The sequence below is a fragment of the Pipra filicauda genome, unplaced genomic scaffold (genome assembly GCF_003945595.2).
Source record: "Pipra filicauda isolate LSUMZ 115617 unplaced genomic scaffold, ASM394559v2 scaffold17_size4572894_pilon, whole genome shotgun sequence".
NCBI lineage: Eukaryota > Metazoa > Chordata > Aves > Passeriformes > Pipridae > Pipra > Pipra filicauda.
Genome location: NW_024104287.1, coordinates 3128873 through 3153106, shown reverse-complemented (window position 1 = coordinate 3153106; position 24234 = coordinate 3128873). Strand labels below are relative to the sequence as shown.

General features: G+C 42.5%; 1 protein-coding gene across 10 annotated transcripts in view; it reads right to left on the bottom strand.

The window, feature by feature from the left end:
• The window catches only part of EPHA5 (EPH receptor A5), a 205644-nt gene that overhangs the window by 70944 nt on the left and 110466 nt on the right, over positions 1-24234 (bottom strand). For 6 of the 10 annotated variants that reach the window (XM_027721662.2, XM_027721667.2, XM_027721664.2 and 3 more), the window contains exons 4-5: positions 23263-23418; positions 17446-17781 (exon numbers count right to left, since the gene is read on the bottom strand). The exons of 2 other annotated variants lie outside the window; for them this stretch is intronic. In XM_027721662.2, coding sequence (XP_027577463.2) covers positions 17446-17781; positions 23263-23418 — 492 coding nt within the window. The remainder of the gene's footprint in view (positions 1-17445; positions 17782-23262; positions 23419-24234) is intronic. 2 more of the 10 variants (XM_027721669.2, XM_027721670.2) reach the window with 1 other exon arrangement.

The following is a 24234-nucleotide window of genomic DNA, read 5'->3' as shown; positions in this document are numbered from 1 at the left end:
AGTAATCCAAACAAGGCAAGTGACAGGATGGGGTGGCTACTAGAACTTACTAGGTGGCTTACTAGAGCACAAATACCAGGTGCTCACAGGCATTTGCCTGTATTCTTCACAGGTGTGTAATGACATTAGTTCCCACTTGCTCTTGGAAAAAAACAGCTTACAGCACCACTGAGAACTACCCTCCCAGTACAGATGGGAGTTCACTAAGGTTTTCCTTCAGATGATGACTTGAGCCATCCACAATCAGACATGTACAACAGTTTGCATCGAGTCAGGGCTCCAGCCACTTAGACTGAAGAGCCAACAATCGAACCGTATAGGCTCTCCAGTATTCTATTCCCCAGGACGTTGCCTATCAGGATGACTTTATCTCTTTAAATGTTCCCAGCATAAATGTGAGATGATAACAGTAAGCGGCATTACAAACGTGAATGATGAATGCTACGCATCAGGCAGGATGATTAAATAACTACGTGTAGATTCAGGGGCATATTAGCTTCCTCGCCTTCTGACATGATAATTGATCATTCCTAATCTATGGCAGAAACAAAACAGAGATTACCTCCTCTCAAACAACTCAGTTTCTATTCTCCTCTTTTCATTCCCCCTGACCCTCCTTATACAAGGGGAAAGCCCATTAACTAGCTCTGTTTTTAATTCAGTGGTATTGAAAATGGGATCCTAGCAATGCACGTAATTGATCCCATTTTCACAGGACTGCCTTCCAAGGAGCAGCAAAGGTGAAGCATTCACATTATCAAGGTCACTGCAGTGAATGCAAGAATAACAAAGATTTGGATTTGCATGAGGATTTAATTACAGTGATGTATACAAATGTTTCTAGACTGCTGCTCCCAAAACGAGAAGTACTCTAAGAAAGCTATACATAGTTAAGCAGAATTAAAAAGAACAATATTTAAAATGGTTTAGTTAAAACTCTGTACAAACACACTGGACTCAACCAGAATGTGTTTTATGTTCATTTAACTTGAATTTGCAAATTTATAGGCAGCAGGTAAACCGAGATAATTTTAAATCAATATACCTAAATTTTAAGGCCAGAAGAGATCATTTAGCCCTCCCACAAAACACCACTGACTTTTAATCTTCCTTTAAATCAATAACAATTCAATCCTGGGGGCAGATTATCAAACTTCACTATGTAGCGACTTGCTGCAATACTGCCCATCTTGCCACTTGGCTAAAAAAATAGAACATTTTAAGAGACAACTGAACTTTGTTCTAGAAATTAGTACTGAAGATAAAAAGTATATTAAAAAAAAATCAATACAACAGTTACTTGCTAAGAACCTGAAAAACAAACCAGAAAAGGACACTTTTAAATATATCTATACACACATGAACACTTCAATGAGCCACCCCGAAAAAAAAAAATCAAGAAAAGCCTTAAGTAAGGATGTATGCATCAAGTGTACTTTTTAAAACTGAATGTCTCTTGAAGACTGTCAGTGAATTTCCAAGCAATTTGGCAACACTTATCAGTCTACAAAAATTATAAAAACAGCCTGATTTTAAAAAGCCTGCAGATACTGAACTATCACATCTGATCAGTGGGAACTGTCCACATGGATTTTTATGCTGTATAGCACTACAGTATGCAGAATTCAGCTCCATGGATTACCCTCCCATAGGGCTGTTTCTACCAGTGAGGAATGCATTTGAGAAAGTGGAAATACTTTTTTCTCACTGTTATCATCCACTCCAACTGTTACATAGCTAAGAGAAGAGGAAAAAAAATCCCATCCAGTATTACAGCTGCCAAGCAACTGCTTGCAGAGACGTATTACTTCATGTGGTATTCAATCACTTCATTTACTGTACTCCAACCAAAATTACTCAAGCCGTTAATGCCTGTCTAACTTCTTGTGCATCACTCTGATAAGAACTTCACATTACTACCTTCTGTTGCTAAATGAAAGGAATGCTGACCACGTAGGCACATCTTACCTCGTATCTCAAGAAAGACACTGCTATCAACCTTGCAGGGTTTCTACTGGCTGCTTAGTCTTGTATCTGCTGCATAAATACAGACCACAAGCTTCCACTGGATGATTGGGATGCTGCTCATTTTAAAGCTGCTTGAGCCAGCTGTGTTCTCCTTTGTTTATTCTGAGACTTTGGCCTTTGAAATCTGGATGTGACATTTAAAAGGGACAGTAAATGCCATATCCTCTCTTGACCATGAATCTTGTTTAACACAGCAGTATATTATAATCTCAGTGATCTAATTCTCAAGATCATCTCTTTACTGACAAGACCCAGGATGGTCACTATGATAAAGCTCTGGGAACTCGAAAAATATCTCAGTCAGTGACCCAATAATAAATCTGGTGTCCTCTGCTTCATCTTTTCCTCAGTAATAAGGCATGTCAAATCAGACCCTATCACGATATACTGAATGACCTGGGCAAAGGGATTTTCAGAATGTGAGGAAAAAAGCAGTTTTGCAAGACACTGCATAGTTCAAATAATGAAAACAAAAATGATTATATTTTCATGCACCAGAGTACTTAATCAGAAGTAGCTTCCATACAACTAAGACAATAATTCAATCCACTAAGGGAAGGCAAAACATAATATAACTCTCCAGGTGCTCAATTAAACAAAGCAATGAATGAAACAAAGACCACTTGGACCTATGGTCAGCTGCAGATTAACACAGAAAAAAATACACTCTTCCATTTTGGAAGAGATCCTATCTGTGGTCTTGTAACTGTTCAGCAGTTTTCATGAGGAAGGACTCACATGTACACCAACATTCAGTCCCTAACCCTGTATTCCTGTGCAGAGCTCTAAAAAGTTGTCAAGAAACATGAGGGAAAAGGGAAGGACATGAATGAACTATATTAATTTTATGGCTCCACCTTGACTCCAGTGAAGCATAGTGCCACTAGACCCTGGTGACTTTCGGTCTCTTCCTGGCCCTGCTTATGACCTGTTGGGTCATCTTGGGAAAAATCACTTCACTCTCTCTTGCACCCTATAAAATGTGCAGGAAGGACATTCATGTCACTCGCAAAGCACTGCGATGTTCACAGTTAACACCTTCTACTTCAGTTAACACCTTCATCTTTGGTGGTAGCTTTAGGCCTGTGGCTGAAACAGTCTCTTCCCCGAGATCTTCTTTGTCCATCCCTTCCCAAACACATTTAATTAAAAAGCTCTAAGTGCTGAATTTCTAGCTATGATCTTTTACTGAAAATCCTCTTCCTCTGGCAACTTCCAGACTTGCTTGTTTCTGCACTACGCTGCATCTGCCTATACTTTCTTTGATGGGCTGACAAGAGAACATGTTTAATCTCCAACAATAACTTCTTCATTTAAGGTGGCAGAGCCCTGTGCCTGTGACATGTGTCTGGGGTTATTTCATGGACAAGCCTCTTCTCAGCGGCTCCCTGGAGCCCAGGTTTCCTTCCTCCAATGCTGGCACACAGAAACACCCTGCACAGCAGAGCACAAATGGAACACTACTGCCTCCTACTTGACCAATTTTTTTTTTTAACAATGTGTAAATAAAACAGGCAGAGGTGAACACTGCAGCCAGCAACAGGGAAACCTCTGTAAATGCAAGAATATCAGGGACCCACAATATTATTGCAGCATGGCTATGGAAACCATCTGGTGCCTCTCCAAGTGCTCTCATACCACCTGATGGTACAAATTCTTGGATGATGGGAGCAGCTCTGACGGGCTCTTAACTCTCCTAAACTAGATTAATCTTTGTGTAGCATCCAGCAAAGCTACACATACTTCCTAATTGTCTGAAGTGCCAACTTCCATGATAAATATATGCATCCTATGTGCAATTATGCCTGTTTCTTAATAGCTTTGAGATGGCTGCAAGATACTAATTACCAAATAAGAATTTGGCAATTATACTTCATCATACCTTTCTCCTGACATAGCTACTTTTAAATAAACAAGGATTTGGTTTTTTGACAACACCAAAGATAGGGGAGTTTTTTACTTCGATCTGTTCTAGCTTTCCAAGTGTGATCATGGAATTAAAGAAGAGAAAACATTCCCATTTGCTAAAGTACTGCCACTGCTTCATTGAAGTCATTTCACCACTATTAGGAAACACTGTTAACCCTTTGAATAATCAGTGGGAGGAATGATGTTACCTGAAATGAAAGCAATCTCACTAGCTAATTCCTGCTATTCTTCAGCCAGAATTTCCGTGTCTGTCGTGAACTGTTTGCAGACTTACCTTTACTTTAATTACAAGACCATAAGATCCAAAGTATTCCCAGTGTGTAAGGCTGACATTGTTAGACAAAACCTCTTACCTGCATCATCTGTGGAGATACTTGCAAACAGCTTACACCACAAGTAAAGACCACAGAAAAACTTCTTTCTGAGGCTCGTGAGAAGGATGTAATGAGACAGTTGTGCCAAAGCCACTCAGACATGGAGGTGCTGCCCTTGCAGTGAAATAAATGGCAGTCCCTGGTTGACTACAGTGGGAACGGAATTAAGCCAGTGTTGAGCAACTTATACATCTCCCCTTCCAGTGTTACCTCCTGACATTAAAATAAATGGACATCAGTGGTCATCTGGGTAAGAAGCTGGTTAGTGAGATTTTAACAAGGATATTGCAAACCCAATCCAAACCATACTATGATTCTAAATGCGGGAACCCACAGCAATGTGAAAGATGCACTAATGACAGCAATATTTTTCTACTGTTCACGCAAGCACAGAGACAAATGTTGTGATTTGTCTCTGTCTGCCTTTTCTGGAGTGCTGCTTTATGACATGGTTAATGATTTAGCAAAAAGAAAAATAATAGGTAACAGCCCTATATCACAGCAATTGTAAATGCTCTTTGCCTTTCATCTTGGAAGATGAGTAATGGAAGCCTGTCTTTGACCCCTTTATAAGCATTTTGCTTGTGATGGGGGTGGTACGGAAGTTGGAACAAGCACCTAAAAAATAAGTGTGCAAATGATACCATAATGTACAGCTACCTTGTTTACCGTTATCCATAGCCATAGATTTATCATCATGCTCTTAACACAGTCTGTACATCTTTTCTTTCCTCTTCCCACCCCCACTTTCCCTTCTAATTGGAACTCAGTCTGTGATGCGTAATTAAAGCCCTCATAAATACTGCCAGCAAGTGCACCTTTTTTCTTCCAAGTAACTACTAACATCTTCGAGAAGACCTCATCAACCTCTGATAGAATATAGCCTAATGTATCTTCTCACACACTCCACTCGGGATGGGGAAGTCAATCTTCCCACCTTCCACATAATTAAAGTCATCCACATTAGGTACTTTTCCTTCACCACTCCCTCTCCTTCTCTGACACATGTATCACCCTGTCATTGGCTCCTTTCCTTTCATCTGATTTATTTTGTTTCTAATCACTGAGCAAAATCCAGTGCTTTCGAGAAGAGCTGTAACAGTCCTAGGTACAGCTAGGCACCAGATTTCTTATATTAAAAGACACCACTTTCAACTCTCCTTTAAGAGGGATTATTTCTTGCAATTTAGAGAGTTTATTCATGCCTGCGAGTGAAAAAAATACCCTTTTCCATTCACAGTAAATGACTGAGACATTAACAATGAAATTCAATGGTACTTCAAAGACTCCTTTGGGCCCTAAAGGTTGTGCAATGCAGCCCGGGGACTGAATAAAGCTCAGTTAACCCAACAGGTGGCTTCATTTGCTCTCTGAAAAGTAGCTGCTGCTTCTCTCAGAGAGAAAAACACTACTAGACTCAGCCAAACAGCAGCTGTAAAATCATCTGACTTGTGGCATCTCTGAAGTTTTCAAGCACTCTCATGTCAAAGTGAGAAGGTGGCTGCTGTGCATGCCAGAGCACTCCTCCTACTAGGGCCAAGTGCATAGAACTTCCATGGTCCAGTGATTTATGAGCCACGTGTATGCCTTGTCCCCAGAAGCACATCATTACTTCTGTGAGAGAATAGCTGGAGCTGGAGACAGGGAGGCAGAAGACCTGATAGCCCCACACTTCAGATATTCGGATATTCTTCCATCAAACCCCTGGCACAGGCCCTCAAGCACCTGCCTGGGGCTTAGCCATGGGGACCGGGAGCAGAGGACAGCCTGACACAGCCTTGTGCGGTGATGCCCCTGGCTGGGAGGCAGCCCCCTCACTAGTCCCTGGCAGACGGGCTCACAATCCATGTTAAAAGAGAGGCAGAGAAACCAGGAGTCGCTGAAATCTTTGCTAATCTCTCAGTCGGCTAAACAAAGTGTCACTGTCTTTAGCACTTCATTACTGCTATTGCTTGATTTTGCTAAGTGCTTTTTTTGGACCTTCATCAGTGAACAGTTGCCAAGTCAGTCTAAATACTATTACTGACAAAGGCCAAATAAAACTCAACTGTATTTACTAAACAGGTATCAATTGCTCTCTTGCTGAACATCAAGTCAAAATGATCGGGATTTTAGTCACATTTAATCACCTGGGCACTGGAATTTGCAACCACTTGGAATGGACACTGCCACATTATTAACAACTTCCTTTTTAACAGACAAAGCACAGTTCACCAACCAGATGTATTGCAGGTAACACCTTGCACTCAGCTGGACTTGGATCAAAGACTGTCTTGCCTGACAGACAGTGCAAAAGACGAAAGGAGGGAACTTTCACTATTGCAGTTGAGATTTGGGAGCAAACAGACCCCATGTCACACTTTTCACCAAGCTATTCAGCACACTTTAGCTCACTAAATGCTTCAGATAAATACACTGATGACTGACATTTCTATCTTTCATGCTGCAATGAAAGTGAAACCACAGTAATACTGAAACCAGTCAGAAAAAACAACCCCAACCGTTCAGTGGACTCTTACAAGTCTCTTATCTGCTCTTAAGTTAGTTTGGCAAACAGGTTAGGAAACACCTCCAGTGCATCTTAGGGCTCTAGCCCTATGGGAAGGGCTTAGCAGGGGCAGAGGAGCAGCAAGAGCCCCAGCCCTGGTGTGTGCCCTCCAGCCTGTCACACCGCACCTCCATGCCTCCATTTCCCCATCAACGAACCAGATCACTGAAAAATCTCCCTGATGAAGGCAGTGCATAAGTTTTAGGAAATGAAATAGCAATTTACTGACATGAGGCACCCCTTCCAATTATGATGTATCCATCAGGTCTGGATACAAGAAAGCTGAGCCAACTTGCATTTATTTACTGCATTCATTTGCATAATGAGCATGTATTTACTGTCCATATTTTGTTCTAAATGAAGAACTGGACACTGTGCAAACTGAATTTAAAATAGCAGTTCTCATTCATTGACCATAATCAGAAGATAACAAGAAGAGTGTGAGGCCACAACAGATGCACAATTGCTATCAGAGCACAAGCTATATTATCAACTGCCTGACTACTTTACGGGGATTTGGTTTGTTTTATAGAGATGTTCTGCAAGAGTTGCAAACAGCACTCAAAGCCCTCAGGGCTATGTGACTCTGGCAAAAGTCCCCCTTGAAGCTTCAGCCAACATACAGCAGAGGGTGCATCACCTCTGTGGAGAGCACTGGTCATTTAGTCCTTCATGCACACTCAGTTTTGCTAGTTGATGTCCGCAATTTTGCACAAGGTGGAGATGGGCCTGTGCCCTCATGTGCATCCTTGCCCAGTCATCCTCCAGCTCCTTTCCATCTCCTTGCAGGGGCCAAGAAGCACCTGGTACGAAGTGATGTACAATAAATTAAATATCCCAGTAATTTCTGCAGTTATAGTCTTCCAGTTTACTGAACTGGGTGAGAGCACCTTTCTGTGGAAACTGTCCTTGCATGGCCAGGTGTTTAAAGGCTCATGCTGTAAGTCTTCAGCAAGGTCAGCAAGCAATTTCATGCTTTTGGTGCCACCCCCCAGAGAACAAGGCAGAACCACAGGGCTGCATGGTTTAATGATCCAAGGCAGGAACCCACTGTAGGGAAGGCAGAGCTCTGCAGATGACAGGATAATGGTGCGGTGCAGATCAGTCCCCCATAATAAGGTACACTAATGCTGAACTGTGTGAAAGACAACTCAGGAAATAGAACATTTAATAATCTACTTGGTTGAGCAGCACTTTCTCTCCTTGGATTCAGGCAGAGTGCAGAAAGCTGGAAAGGAGTTGTGAAGAAAAAGCACACAGGGTCCCATAAACCCTTGCAAACTGAAGGAGGGAGGACAAACCCAGTTTTTTGCTTTTACCTGATTCAGCTTTGCTTCCTTTCATTTCATTTAGGATCACAGAACAAAGATGCACAAGTTTTACACAGCAGGATGCAGAAGCACGGTGGGCAATTGCACTGTGTATTATTCCTGGGAAGGCAGTAAGTAGTGCTAGTGCCCTCCACTGGCATTTTCCACCCAATTCTCCAAATCTACTTTTAAGGCATCGTTGTCTCTCCCTCTTAAAGGCCCTGCAGAGCTAAGGGGCCAGGAGCAAAAGGCCCCTTCTAACACTTGACGCACCCAGCACCCCTGGTCAAAACCCAAGGGCAGATTTTGCCAAATGCGTAAGAGAATTTGCAAATTTTCCCATCCATTTCCACGGAGCGGTGCTCTTTCCAAGGCTTCCCTGTGCCAAAGCACTCACAGGATCAATCCAGAGTGCTCAGCACCTCTCAGCAAAGAGCAATGAATTGCCCCAGCTTGCTGCATTGCAGCAGAAAACCCCTCACTCAGCGCCACCATAGCCAGTGGGTGTTCTGCACTGATTCGTACAGGGCCTTTTGATCAGAGCCCATATTCTTAAAAATTATCAAGCCCGAAGAAACAGGAAAATAAATAAATAATAACGCTTTCCTTCTGGTGATTTCTATTGTCCTGATCTAGCTGGAAATCCCATTAGTTACTCGCTTTGATCAGGACTGTTCCTCCAGGACCAAGCGATGCAGAAAGCATTCCATCATGCCAGCAAATGAGCACATCTGAAGTGTGTTTTAATTAAAACCTTCCAACTCTTGAGCTTTTTGTAGTATTTGCATGTAGCTGAACTTTGGCCCAGCTGCTGTGGGAGAAATACAGTTTATAGCTGGGTTGTCTGTCACCTTGGGGCTGCTCTTGGCTCTTCAGGTAGAGCTCTCCCCTCCCTGTTGTGTGTCCCTGTGGCCCACCCTCAGGAAAAAGAAGGGGCAGTAAGCTGGGATAAAGCATTAGCCACCCCTACCACTCCTATTACACTAACCCTTTGCAAGAAATATAAGTGCTGGAATTAGCATTTTGGACATTTCATGGAATGAGCAAGGGGTTTGCTGTTGAAGTGTATTGTAATAGCAACCACAGTAGAAGATGTGAAAAAACCTTCCGAGCCTCACTGAAACACACCTCTCCAATGAGAAGCAATCCAGGGGAGAAAAGCATTTCAGCCTGATAATGTAAAATTCTAACTGGGAACCTGTAATTCACGCACATTGCGAGTTGGAGCTCAGTTTTGATACACCAAAATCTTCCCTGGGATGCAGAAGCCAGCCTGTTTTGTGGATGCAGATACCAGGTGCAACAGCAACGAAGGGGAAAAAAATCTGGCCAAATGAATAAAATGAATAAATAAATAGATAAATTACAAACTGCATATTAAGGAGGGGTCAGGCTCAAGGCAAAAGAAAACAGACAGAAGGAAAATAGGGCCAGAGAACTGCCAGGTGGCCTTGCAGCACAGAGAGCCCCCCCCTTCAAATGCGGGCTCATTTAGCAAGCAATTTGGCATGAGGACAGAAAGAGTGAAAGGCATTTGAACTGTCTGAGCTTTACCAAGCTGGCACAGATACTCACATAAAACAAGGGTGGGTAACCTCTGTCTTCTGTCTGGCATGTGTCCTTCATGTTCATACACACACAAATGTGTACACACTGCCATGCATGTACTTACACCTTCATGCTCATTCAAATCATATTATCAGCATGGCAGCTGTATGGGAAAGGAGAAACACCCTGTGAAGTTGCCATACTCTGAGCCATGTTTCTATAGCACAGCTCGCTCAATGCACAATTACTGAAACACAAATGTTCAAACTATTCTGGTTCCTCCACTGTTATATTTAACTTTTGAAGGAGATTACTATAAAGAGCTTACTTGATGTGGTAAAGAAACCACAGTCAGAGAACAAGTGGGATGTTTATTAAATGCCTACAAGTCCACTGCTATTTCTCTAACGGCACTGAAAGTATTTTTACATTCTCTTTTGGCGATTTTGGAGTCCTGGTGTCTTAAGAGTACTTTCAGAAGTTTCATCTATGCAGATTGTTACAAATGTAAAACTACTTTTAATGCTAAAATCAGAGAAATAACATATCAGACATAGGAATTATCAGTTTGCATACTGAGACTAAAGAGCTAAATAGGATTTTATTAGCAGTGAAATTTAAAAGCAACATTCATGGGGAAAAAAAAATCTATAAATTGATGTCATCTGGGCAGTGAAACCATTTCAGATGCTTTACTTTTTTTCTCTGCCAAGTACTGTGCTCAGCACAATACAAAGAGAACTCCTCGGCCCTGAAGACTGTGTTTTAAGGTGATTAGAATTAGATTAATATAAGATTACTTGACAATCATTTAAAAATATGGTAGCAAAACGGGAAATAAAATTTTAAACCAGCACTATCACTCTTGTAATGTAACATGAGTAGCGCTCTGCCCAAGTTTCTTACAACTCTGACCTTGTGAAGCTCTTACTACACCTGATTGCAGCATGGCCTGCTCTATGCTTGTTGGAATATATTAATATTTGCTACTCATACACCTCTAAACATTGAGACTCAGACTACTCAATACCTGCAACTCTACCTCAAGCCTGAGGCTACGTTGCTGGTGGTGATTCCAGTGGCTCTGCAGTATTAGAGAGCAACCAGTGTCAATCCTGTTGGATGCAGCACCTCAAACAGACTATTTTGGGCATCTCTTGCTCCCCCACACCCAGCTGTATGGCACCATCCAGGTGCAGTCCATGGATTAATTTTTGCCAGGGGTAACCTGGCATTTGCTTTTTTGTATCTCATGCAACTGCCTCCCAAGTACCATGCTTTGAATGAGACTAATCGCTTTACCATAAAGATATTTGTCTCACTGCCACTGGGAGATGGTAAAACTTGCACCCTACTGCACACAATGCAATGGATGTCATCAGTTGAATCTCATAATGAGATCTTCAGCATCTGTCTTTTTCCCTTTTTCAGGAGGAGGGTGGATAGGGACAACTGCTTCTTACTATTTTTATTTTCATCTATAAATAAGATGTTTTAATTTCATGTCAAAATTGAAAGGTCTGCCTGTAGATGCAGGAAATGGTTTTTATTTCATCTTTTAATGTTCTCATATATCAACAATGGGATTGTCTCACATACTTCAAGAATAAAAATGACCTCTAAGTAAAAGTCATATTGTAATTTGGGGAATTTTTTTTCATATTCCAAAGATTTCTTTCAATATTCAAGCATGTATTTCTAATATGCAAAGTATAACAAAAAAACTTATAACAAACTATGAAAAAGTAGCAATTACTGATTGGGGAGTTATAAATAAAACTGTAAAATATTCATCTGATCCATAATTCATTTGGTAGCAGACACCCAGCCATCTGGGCTGGGGTGAACTCATGATTCTGGAATAGGATGCTGGATGAAGATTTTGCATTCAGAATAAATGCAGCCATCACAAAAAAGGAAATGTCAAATCAAACAATAAACCTTTTGTATAACACTGGCTTTCAGGTTTTACTTTCTTCTGCCAGTGTGTTTGCTTTTTAACAACCTGTGATTGCATGCTCTGATTGCATGTGACCACGTTTCAAAAATATACCAAAATACTTCTTGAAGCTGATACCAGCATGTGCACGGAACTTCACAAATGAAATTATCCTCTCCTGCTGCCTGAACCCTCACTAGCAGTTCAATACTCATTTTCACATCTCCCTAGACATGAAGGGTGTTCACAGCCAGCAGAAAGATCCTGCTGCAAGGGGTAGCGCAGGGTGCACTCTAAATAGAGACCATGGTCTTTGAGGCAGTACTGGTTAACCTCTGCATATTAAAATACCCCTGTATTCACTTATCCTGGTATGGAAGACTACTTTTGCTTTTAAAAATACATCCTTGTAGGTTAAATGCTGCAATACCTGTGTTAACACACTGGAAGCTAATATGGCATCTCTAAATGGCAGTGCTTTCCGAACAGGTGGGCAATTGCAAACCTTAAACCCTCTATTTATGCCACTAATAGCTCCTCTCTGGCCAATGTGAATCTAAAGCACAGTTTAAACTACCAGACATACCAAATTCATAAAGGATTGCCTGCAGCCGTTAAAATTTTCTCGGAGTTCATAAAATGATTAGACAAAGTCATGTGAGAAAAATCCATTAAGGGCTAAAAAAGCACAAAGAGGTGGTCCCCAGAGGTTGGAGAGCACTCTAGGGAAGCATTGGTACATGTCTGCCTTGTGCTCATACCTTTCTATGGTATCCACTATTGACCACTGCTGGGAAGATGATGCAGCTCAGTGGATTGAGTACTGTTACAATGGATGTTTAAAGGCAAGCCCCGCTCACCACGCTGGTAGGGGAAAGGGAGTTTTCCAAAAGTAAGCACCTGCTTGAGCTTTTGCAGGCCCTAAGTCAGCCTGGCTGAACAGTAATGCTGCAAAACCAGTCTTGCTTCTTGTGTGAGATGATGCAATATGGTGCAACATGCTACATCTACTGGAGCATCCTCTGGGAAATTTTTTGTTATTCCTAAAGAAAAAAAGCAAGCTGTTCCCTTCCCCAAGCCAAACCATACAAGACTGTGAGACTTTAAAGTTGGAAGAATCAGACCACTTTAAAGTTGGAAGAATCAGACCATGACTGTTACAGGACTTGAACCCATCCATTTCCAAAAGCAATCTCTCAAAATGTGATTTTCAGCACAGCCATCGCTTGACTCATTTTCTGATGTTTTCTTCCCAGACGATGCAGGGCTGCAGTCTATTGGTTTCAAGAGCATGCAGATGCTGATGTAAGATTGCAACAAGCTCTATGTTGCAGGTTTCCCTTACCGAATTGCCTTTGGCTGCTTTCCAAGACTGCACACATCCTGACTGCTAAGGAAAAAACCTTCTCCCTTGCTCCCCTCCACTGCAGCATCCCTGACTGCACAATCAGAGTAAGGATCATGGTGCTTAGCATACTTCCCTGCTCCAAGAGCCTTCCAATTGCTCCAAGTATCTAGTGGTACTTTTGGTCAAGCAAGAACCCAGCCATGCTTCCCAGGCAGCAGTATGGGTTGTCAGGTCCTGTTCTCCAACACCTTTGCTCAAATAGCATTGCTGTACCACAGGATGCAACTTGTATCTCTGGTTTGGCCTCAGGCATGCAGACTCCTTGAGGCTTTAGACACATTAACTCCTCCTCTGCTAGCAAGCACATCTGTATCTTTTTTCTCCTCCTTGTCCAGAAGGTTCAAAAATATCATATACGTCACAGAAGGGGATTGAACACTGGCTTCTGACTTTTCAAACAGCAAAGAGGCGGGGGTTTATCTGAAAACACACACAGAGAAGGTCTTTAAGTGTAAAGGAGTCTGTGGCATTTGGGATGCCAGCAGGAAAACTGCCCCACTCTCATACCCCCCACCTCCAGGCTAGTTCCGTGCCTGAAGCCATACCCAGCATGGAAGTTGCTAACATCAAAAGCAAAGAAAATTGCTCAGCTGTTTAGGCTGGCATAAAGTGAATACTCTTATCAGGTTTTAAGCCTAGAAAGGTTTTAAACATTGCATCTTTCCAGTGTGTTCCTGCAATGATACAACGGGCAAGCAGGCAACCATGAATCCGAACTGCTTGCTCCCCATGGACCCATTACAGGACACACGTCTCTGACCAAGACGTCATGGTAGATGCTTTCTGTATACAGGGCAGATAAAAGACCTCAAGGGAGACGCACATCTCTGTCTAGAGCGACAGCATACCTTAATCATCCAGCTTGGTGAAATCACTGAGAAAAAAAAAGTCATGCAGTTGTCACCTGAAAAGCAAATTTCAATATTAGCCGTACACACAGACTGCTCTCTGGAAACCGTTTAAATAGGTGGAAGTTTCAAAAATATGAAAACTTAAACAAAACCATGAACAAGAAAAGGATGGCTAACTCAGTCCTATCATTGCCACTTATGAATTATTCACTGTGCTCCAGCCCCCGTGCATGAGGCACACTTTCTAACATGCTGTGAGACTGCATTACAGATGGCTCCTTGCCATCTGTGCTGAGAAGTCCCCTGGACACGTACTTCGCAGCAATCCCATAGGAAAGAACCATGCTTGGGTCAACTCATGCCTACGAAGGGAATAAGGTCCTCTGCCTGCTGCAGCTCTAGGGTAGTCACAATGCAGGGCAGAGAAATTTCTGTCTCTCCTGGCTTGTGGCATTGCTCGCCCTTTCTAGACATGTGTTTTCTAGTAGAAAAACACCTCCAAAATCCCACAGAAACAACAGAGGTTTGGGGATTGCAAGAGGGTGACAGGGACTCTAGTCCTGTATCTGGAGCCTACGGCCACTGTGTCCTGCATGGATCAGTCCCATCCCAAGTACTGTCAGGTCCACAAGTACTGAGGTCACTGACTGATAGTAGCTATCAGCCTCTTCTTGTGCATAAAATTCTACTGTTTCCTTGCTGTATTTCCAAATCTGATTTCAAAAGTTCAGAGGAAAATTACATCAGTCTGAAAATGCCAGTCTGATTGCCAGTGCCAAATCTTTTACTCATTATTTAAAATAGTGGAGAGATGAAGAAGGACAAATTATTTTGGAGAAAACCATTTTCAGGAAGTAATCCCTTTGAGAGTCCAAACCAGAGGCAGTTTCTGCTGCCAAAAGTTCCTATGCCCAGAAAAGGTGGTGTTCCCAGCATCCTGCTGCCTGCACATTTTTTTTGCAGTCCTGAAATGAGCATGGTCTTTTTGGGACGGAAAAAAGCCAAACCAACAAAACAGACTCTGGCATTTCTCTGCAGTGCTGGGTTACTGCATACGTGCCAGCAGGACTCCAGCAGCCAAAACTATCCCATGGCATGCATTTTTTCAATTTTCTGCAGCCAGCAGATCTTGTAGCGGGATTTTTCCTACTGCTGCAGTTGGCTTTGTGTCACTGATTCAACTTCATTAACCAGCTTCCATGAAAATATAATCACACCATCAGAAAACCTGTGCGAGGGAAAAGATGAGATACCAGAGCTGCACCTCTTGGTGGTAATTTCAGGAGAAAGCTAGGTGGGCTGAGACTCCCTGAAGCCCCATGTGCCCTGTCCGCTCTTACTTGAGAAAGGACTGCTGAAGGTGAGTCTTTTGCAGAGACATCCAGAATTGCTGGGCATGGCCAGGCACGGACCACTATACTTGCACACCTCATTACTTGCCTCAAAGGACATTTTTTGGAGGAACCTTAAAAAGACAGATTCCCACTTTCCATGCTTGGCTCTGATTTGCCAAAGTCTGTCTTTACATCTGCTTTATTATTTCTGGCATGGACAAACTGATGGTCACTCCAGGGAGTGTTGAAAGAGCACATCACTGGGAAGCACATTTGATGCTACAGCTCCAGCAGACAGGCCTGGTTCTCCTCCTTAACAAGTGGTGGGACCAGACAGAGAGACAACAAAATACAGTCACCACTGCTTTCTTTAGACAGTGGTTTGATCAAACCTCCTGTTGAATCAAACATGAGAGCATACAGATACAATTTCAACACCACACAGTGAATTAAACACTTATGGCTTGATCCATTAGTATCTCCCTTGATTGCAGCTCCACCGGGGTAAACAGTGAAACTTAACCAGAAGCTACACTTACCCACCTGTCCTTGGCATGAGCTGTATTTGTCACAGGTTTGCCATTTCCTATAACAGACCTTCTAATACAAGGTTGGAGGTGATAACTGTGCAAGGGGGTTATTCTTGGCCTGATGCACAGGATACGCAGCTATGTGGATAAATCCTGCTGCAGCTATGGAGAGTTTGGGATATAACTCACAAACCAGGACCATTTCCTCACAGTCTACACTGATCAGCAATGTATCATCTCCTCTTGTACAGCTACATTTGCTGAGGTTTATGTGGATTTAATGCCACACAGGGAAAATCCAATGCCAGCAATGAAATGCCAATACACTTTTTCCAACAACAGCAGATTCCATGCCACATCTATCAGCAGCATCCCTGGCATGCCTTTATTTCCTGTCCTTGAGACATATCTGAATGATTTCTGAAACACTTCAACAATCCACTTTAATTGCCAGGGCAGGTATCTGATGAAGTGCAATGCAATTGCACTTTCTTGCTGCTGGCTACCAAGCCTGTGCATAGACACCTGGGTAGCAGGAATGAAATGCAGCCCTCCTCCAGCTAGCGTTTTTCTGCTCTGCAGTGAGGATCTGCCAATCTACATCTAGCTGTTATGCTGAATTGCCCACCAGGTTTCCAAGGTTTACCTTGTCTGGAGAAGGCAGGGGGTGGCTCCAGTGATTTGGCAGCACAGTTCCTCACACTCCCAAAGGCTACCAGTTCACATTCCTGGAAGGAGTCCACAGTGGATAAATGCCACTGGGGAGCCCTAAACTAAATGGCAGGAAGCAAGCCAGGTAGGCAGAGACCCTAAAACACAAAGCATGAGGGACAAGAGAAGGATAGGTCGGTCTGCGGGGCTTTACAGAAGTTGTGTGATGTGCCTGGTGTGTTGATGTGCCTGAAAGGACATATAATCATGTTTTTGCCTCTCATCACACTTCCAAGTGAAAAGGTACAACGGCAACTCCCTGTCGGTGTCCAAAGTGACAGCTCTTTTCAACTGCTGGGCAAAGGAAGGGCAGACAGATCTGAGCCCCGGACAAAGGAATAAACCAGTCTACATGATCTCCACCTGTACAGTGCAAAACCAAGAACATAGTATGCAGTGACATCTTAGCCCTACCTTGTTGGAGAAGCAGTGACAATGTACCTCATCAGCCTGAGTCCAGTCACTTTAGTATCACACTGTAGAAAAGGGATCAAATTTCCTAAAGTGACTCAAACAATTTTCTTAGGGAAACCGTTTGCAAAGTTAAAATGCTTTAGCCATTGGGATTTGTAATCAAAATGAACTCTTATAAATTTCTCTTTCTCAACAGGAAAGGCAGTTCTTTTCTTTCTGGTTTAGTGGATGGATATATGAAAATGCAAAGAAGTGGAGGTATCTTCAAGTAGTTTAGTGTAAAAGAAAAAGGTCGCAAATCCTAAAACTGTGTCCTGCTGAAAGGAAACATACTGAAGACTGCAGTAATTATAACCTATGAGACATAAGCACCCCCCAACTCCCACACCCCATATTTGAAGAGGCCATAGTCCAGCTCTCCATGCTGGAGACTTCTACCCATTCCAAAGGGAGGTCCACACTGGGTCTGACTGGCTTGGGCTCCCACCCCAGACATTTCCCCAGGTTGAAGATCCACTTACCTGCCTGGTTTGTGGTTACATTTACAGACACAAACTGCCGGGCTCCGGGGTTCTGGTCGGACACTCCATTCACTGCCTCAATTTCAAAGGTATAGTTTGTATGAGCAAGTAGATCCACCATCATGACAGAGGTGTTTTTCAGGCCGGTTTGCTGGGGAAGGTACCTGACATGACCGCCACACGCCTCACACAGACCCGAGTGTGAGTTGCACTTCTTGCATGCAATATAATAAGACACATCTTTCCTTCCACCAGTATCAGCAGGGGGAATCCATTCCAGAAAGACACTAGTCTCGTTAACATTTGAGATGGCACTCCGAGGAGCAGAGGGGGGTCCTGGTTTGTAAAGTGAGAAAAACACATGGTAAAAACAGTATTATCAGTCATCCTGCTTGCTACTACTCTCTAAGCTAAAAAGAGATGCTCCATTGCTCATGTGTCAGAAAGTACAAAGGGATCACTTGCAGCAGCACCTGAAGAACTGGGAAAATAGGGAATTTGTTTTGAGCACTCCCATCTCACCTCAAGCGGTCTGTGTTGGGACACAGTCATCTGTGTCGGAGGACAAGACACTGGATGGCTCAAACCCAACAGGAGGAGCGCTCTACCCTGAGGCATTGCCTCTGGTGCTCTCCTTGCTCTTCCTGCAAAGGTAGCAGCAAGTCCTTGCTCTGTCCAAGCTTTGTTAGCTTCACTAGAGGCAAGAGTCCCCCTCTTCACCCCACTGCCCCTATATTACTAGCCCTAGGTCCTAAAATAAGATATTCACTAGGGTTTCCGCACTACTTAGGTACTCAACCCAGACGCCGAATCTTTCCTCTGTGTGTATCTGTCTCTTCTCATCAGCTATTTGGCAACAGTGAAACCTAAGCTTGGGCATCCAAATCACACTTCAGTGAGACACTCAGTGTAGCCCAAAGCAGATGGTGATCTACACAGATCACTGGAAACACGGCCATATCCGGCTATTCAACAGCAGCCTTCTTGGCCCCTGCCAAGCTGCAGCATGGTTGGTTAGCCACACTGCACTTGCTTATTTTGCCAAGCCTCTCCACTCAGGATGCCAGCATGGCTCTGGCAAGGCTATCCAAGGAGGAACAGGTGCTACAGAGGCACCAGAGCACTTGCAAAAAGTCAGCTGTTTTTCTTCATCCTGGGGGGAAAGGCTGTGGCTGGACAAGCAAAGCCCACCTGGAGACACCTTCAAGACTGCTTCCTTGCAAGTTTTTTGTTTTTAACAGTCTCTTGTTGCAGATGAAGGGTAAGCTGCAGATAAACCCTGAAGACAACGTGAAAGGACAAGCAGGAGTCTCATGCAAGAAATCCACGTATTAAGTACTCAGGGAATGCTAACGAATGAGGAAGAAAGGGGAAATTTATCAAAGCAAGCTGGGATGGATTTTAGTCACAGCACCACCAGAAGCTATGCAGCAAAGATTGGTATTTTTCTGAGGGAAGGCAACGCAACACACTTCCTTTCAGTTTGAATGAAGCTGTCAAAATCCATGAGCAGTTCCTTGAAAAGAGTCCGACAAGTAGCTTCATTAGCTAGAGATCCATACGAACCTAACAAGCTGTCTTAGGCTGTCATCGTTTTGTTGTGATAATTAAACTTGATTTGTTATTTAAAACAGGCAGCGTTGCAAAAATGAAATTACCTTATAAACCAAAAGCATTTTCTTCTATTTCCCTTTCCTATTCCCCTTTCTAAGTCTATACAATTGGTAACACTGATAAATTGAAACACCGTCATGATTTGCACTCAAGCTGTTCTGATTCAATGAGAAATTTGCTGACAGAGGAAATAAATAATCCTGATGTATTTTTTTATTCTTTGGAGGAAAAGTAGTTGAAGAGAAAAGCTAAGGTAGCTTAGGAAATGGTAGACCATCTTTGTTTTATGTGATCTCTTCAGATCACTATGAACAAGGAACAAGCCACTCACAAGCTGTGCCTTGGGGATCCAGTGCTATTTAGCTAATGACATCAAGGTACAGCCCAAGTGAGTACTACCTTCTGCAGTGTCATACTCGTACTGATACAATGGAAACTATGACATTCATCACTGGAGCTGTGTGGAGTTATATATATTGCACTCAAGGGTTTTTTTATATGTTTTACTGGTTAAATTGCCCTATTTTTTTCTTTCACAGGATGAATGCCCTTTTGCTGATGCCAGTACTCTAGGAAAAAATAAAGAACTCAGGCACAAGAAACATTTACTGGACAATGTGTCTTTAACGGGGGATAAATTATTACTTTTGTAAAATCACCAGTGGTTTTTACTTGCTTTGTACAGAAAAGTCAGCTGCTCTTCTTGAAGGCTTAACAAACATCAGTGGAACAAGCTTCAGTGGAAATGGTTTAAAACCAGTGGGACTTCATAACCTACAAAATTAGTATTCACATAGGGCATCAGAGAAAGGTCTTTAGTAGTCTACAGATACCTAACAAGACCTACTTGAAGAATCCTGAAACTGTACTTGGATAGGACTTGGCTAAACCCCATCTGGGAGAACAAAAAGGTGTTTTACCTTAAGAAGAGGTGGCCCTAGGTCTGCTAAGGTGGTCTCCTTTAATTTCCAAACTCCTTTTGTCAAGGACAAAGATATTAGTCCTCTGATTTTTTAAAATACATAAATAATTTTTGAGTTTGCTACTTTGTACCCTAAGCATGTAAAATTCACCCCTTCTGCACCACAATTTAGTGACAAGAGGTAAATTTCTGAAAGCAAAGATATTGGTATTTTTTCTTGATGGACAGCAAACCTGTTATTTACTGAGGTAAATATTTTCAAAAAAATAACCTACAAGAGAAATTACCCTCAAGATATAAATATATATATGTACACACGCAAAGTTAACTCTAAACTTTTTGCAAGCACAATTTTACACCAAATACTATAAAATCTTTGTCCCATGTGTCGAAATACTACAAATATTTCCCCAACATGCTCTGAACAGCAATAGGGCTACTTGTCCGAGGTGTGATGGGAAAAGAAAGGGTGTAACTACGTTTTGGTTTTAAAGAGATGTTGTGCAAGGAACTGAAACTAGGATTACTTAATTTAAGAAGAAATAAAGCACAATTACTTCCTGGAAGATACATAATAATATTAAGAGAATTTTAAAATATCCTTCAGAGCCATTTTTTTTTCTGGGGGCAATAATTATTTTAGACTGCATCACATTACTATTAATTTCAAAATTACCAATCATTACTTACAAACCACACTTAAGGAACTGGAAAAATGAAACAAAAATGTATTTCTCCCTTGTCCTGTACTTAACTGAGCAGTTGACCGTGGCAATAAATAATAAAAACATTAAAAAACCCCTTGCAATATTTTCCTACCACTCATGACTCAAGTCTGTCTTTCCTGTGTTTTAGTTTATGATGAGATCTAACTGGACTGGTTTAAAACATTAGTGTTGCTACCTACTCGTTACTGTCCCTACCAAAATTTTCTACCCCTGCCACTGAGCTGGTGTAGCACATGCCCTCCTCATCACCTTCAGCACAAATACAGCAGGATTAGGACAAAATCCTAAGAAAAGATGCATGGGGAAAGTGAGGGTTACCGAAGCACATGGAGAAGGCACAGATAACCCTGCTTTTGGGGTTGTAAGTATGAATGCCAGCAGAGATGCTGCAACATCCTCAACTGCTGCACCGGGGTTTGCAGTGGGCAACAGAAGCCGAGCAGTGCCTTGATCAGCATTAAACCTCTCATCTGCCCCAGAAGTACTCAGTACCCTGCCAAACCATATCCTAACACAGCTTCAGGCACCATGCCTGCTCTTTAAACTAGCTTATAGTAAGCTTTCAAAACAAAAATAAAACCCACCCTGAAACGAAACACCCAAATGTTAAAACCCAACAAACTTAGCCAACCACCACCAGTAAATAAGCATAAAACCCACAAAAAAAGCCATAAAACCAAAATCCCATAGTATTTGCAGAATCGGAAATTACAGACTTTACGTACAGGGTTCAAACTGCATCAGAAACCTAGGGGAGAGACGTGCTTGACCCTTGCTTGTACCTCTCTGAACATACTGCCCTAGGTTCAGGCCATAGGCATGCATGAACATCTTCTTTAGGGATGGCAGCTCCTTCCCTGTGCTAATTCACCATCAGGACAGACTGGATGCATACCCTTACATCCTGAGAAGGGGCAGAGAGCAACACCACTAATGTGGGCAGGAGGCACAGTGGATACCAGAGTCTGGCATAACTTTCCATCAGTTCCTGGCTTTGTTTCTGTCTGCACTGAAAAGCCAATTTTATGAGTGTTTCCAGAGCTCAGTGTGTTTCCCAATACCATGCTGGACCACATTATCTCTCAATTATTTATGATTTTTAAGTCAGGCCAAGGGGCAAAATGAACATCAAGAAGCCCTGGTATCAAAGTTTTTCATGCTGTAACCCACCCTAGCTATGGCTGCAAAAGACACCAGCATACCTATTTAATAAATCGAGAAGTGCTCGCATGACTCATCCCCCAGACCACTTCAATCTGACAGCACCAGTGACTGCAATGCTGCCTAAGGCTGTCTTCTCCTTCCCTGCAGCACACCTTCCAATACCCATGTGCTTCATGCTCCTTTGCCTGGTGAAAATCAAAGGCAGAGTTCAAGGGGACCAATTCTGCTCCAAGTGCCTCCTTCAGGCAAGCAGAGAGCTGCTGAGGGCAATTTCCTTTGCAAGAGTATCTTTCCTACAGGAACGGACTCTTTCTTCCTCCTTTTGAAATGCAAACTTGGGAAGCTAGGAAGGACACCTGTATTCACTGGGAAAGGCACAAAAAGCCTCTACCATGCCAACACGATGCAAGAAAAACAGCACTGAAGTCACCTCTGCACCACTGCCCAGCAGCTCTGAGCATGTATGGACTCATAAACCTACTTTTTCTGCCATTGTTTAAGTTTCTTGGAAGCTCTAACTGCAGTAGTTAGCTACTGTAGTAGCACCAGTAGTTCAGTCCTCTTTGGTCCCTTTTAACCCCTTCTGCATCATGAAAATTACATTCGGAGCATGACAGACCCAGCTCAGGTCTGTGCTGCACTCACCAGCAGGACTGGCTGGGGGCAGGTAAATTATGGCCCTAACTATCTGAAACATAAACTGAACAAGAGACTTTCAAGGTACAGCTGACAGGATAGCTCACAGATAACAGGGGAAGGGCAAAATTAATGATTCTGATTACACTGATCCCACCTTGGACTCCCAGTACTCCAATGTGCTTGTTAGACTGCCCTCCCCCTATGTAAAGAGCATAAGTTCTACATTTTCACTGCAGATTGGAGAAGCAGTTTCCATCGCAGAGTTTTAAACTACCCTGAAGAGTGAGCATCTCCAGGCAGATTGGAAAGATAGATCTCTCTCCCTGCTTGTTTACTGAAAATGAGCTGAGATGATACTAAGCAGGACCATGTAGATTCTACCCCTGCCTACTGCTGACAAGCACTGCCCATCATTCCTCCCGCATGAGTGCTCCACACTGGTACTCATGTCTGAATGCTGTGCTGCTGGCTGAGTCTGCCCAGGGTCCAATGGCAAGAGATGGAGCATGGTTCATTATAAAAATGCTTTCTGGGTTTGATGCCAGCTTTTGAAGCAAAAAGCTTTGAAAAGTTTCCTCTCGTGTAACTGGGATTACAATTGACAAAGCCATTGACATTACAAGTGTGTCAAGACTAGTTCAAACTCCAGTCCAGAGCCTGAAAAAGCACATTAATTAGTATCATAATGTCTAATCACAGTACAGGAACAGCTGGAAAGGATTAAAAACAACCCTATAAGCACATGCTTACTTGTACAGGCCATTGTAGGTGGGTCTGATTCCTTCCTAAAATAGTGTTCTTCACACAGGCAAGATGTGGATGCTTCATCAAGCGTGTAGCTGTGGGGGGGACATTTGCTGCAGGATGGACTGTGGGGTGAAGCTTTGAAGAACCCAGGTCTGCATACTGTGAAAAGAAGAACCACAGGCTAAGCTCTCCCATCATAAAATTAGTGTCTTCACATTTCGTCTTAAAAAAACCCCATATCCTCAGCTATAAAACAGACAAACACTCGCAAGCTATTTGGTTTGCATATTTTAAAAACACTAACAGATAGCACATACTTAAATATCTGCATGAAAAGAGAATTAGAATTTGTCGATTATTTTTTTCCCTTAGCATCTGCCATTGCTGGGTATTTATTTTCCTTGTTGAATGCATTAGAGGTAACATCTTCTGGGATCTGCTCTAGAAAACATTACTGTGATTTTTTTTTCATTTAGTCCTAGAAAAACAGGTAAAATACATCTTGTGGGTTTCATTTAAGATGTTCTACACCCAGAAATCAATGTCTCAGCAAACAAAAAGCAACATGGTGGTGGAGGGGATTTCAAGATTGACAGATTTAAGACATTGTGATAAGGCTACTTCCCTAGGGTCTTTTCCCCCACAAACCTGTGATGAATTTTAAAGTGCTCCACATAAGACAGACTATTCTGGTTATAGCCTGAACCAGGCATGCTCACTGTACAAGATATTCCTTCCAGCTCCAATATATATACATGACGAGGCACAAAGAGTTGATCTGAGAGCTATTTTTCTTCTTACAAATATAGTGCTAAAGGTAGCTTGGGATTTTTTTTTTAATAATTTGAAGTGAATGCAGTAATATCTTGTTTCCAGCCTCCTGAAACACATGCTCTTTCATCTATGCAAAGGACTCTGTACTTCATCCGTGTGTGCACACTTAGTCAGAAGCAGTGACAGCCACAGGTTTGCAAG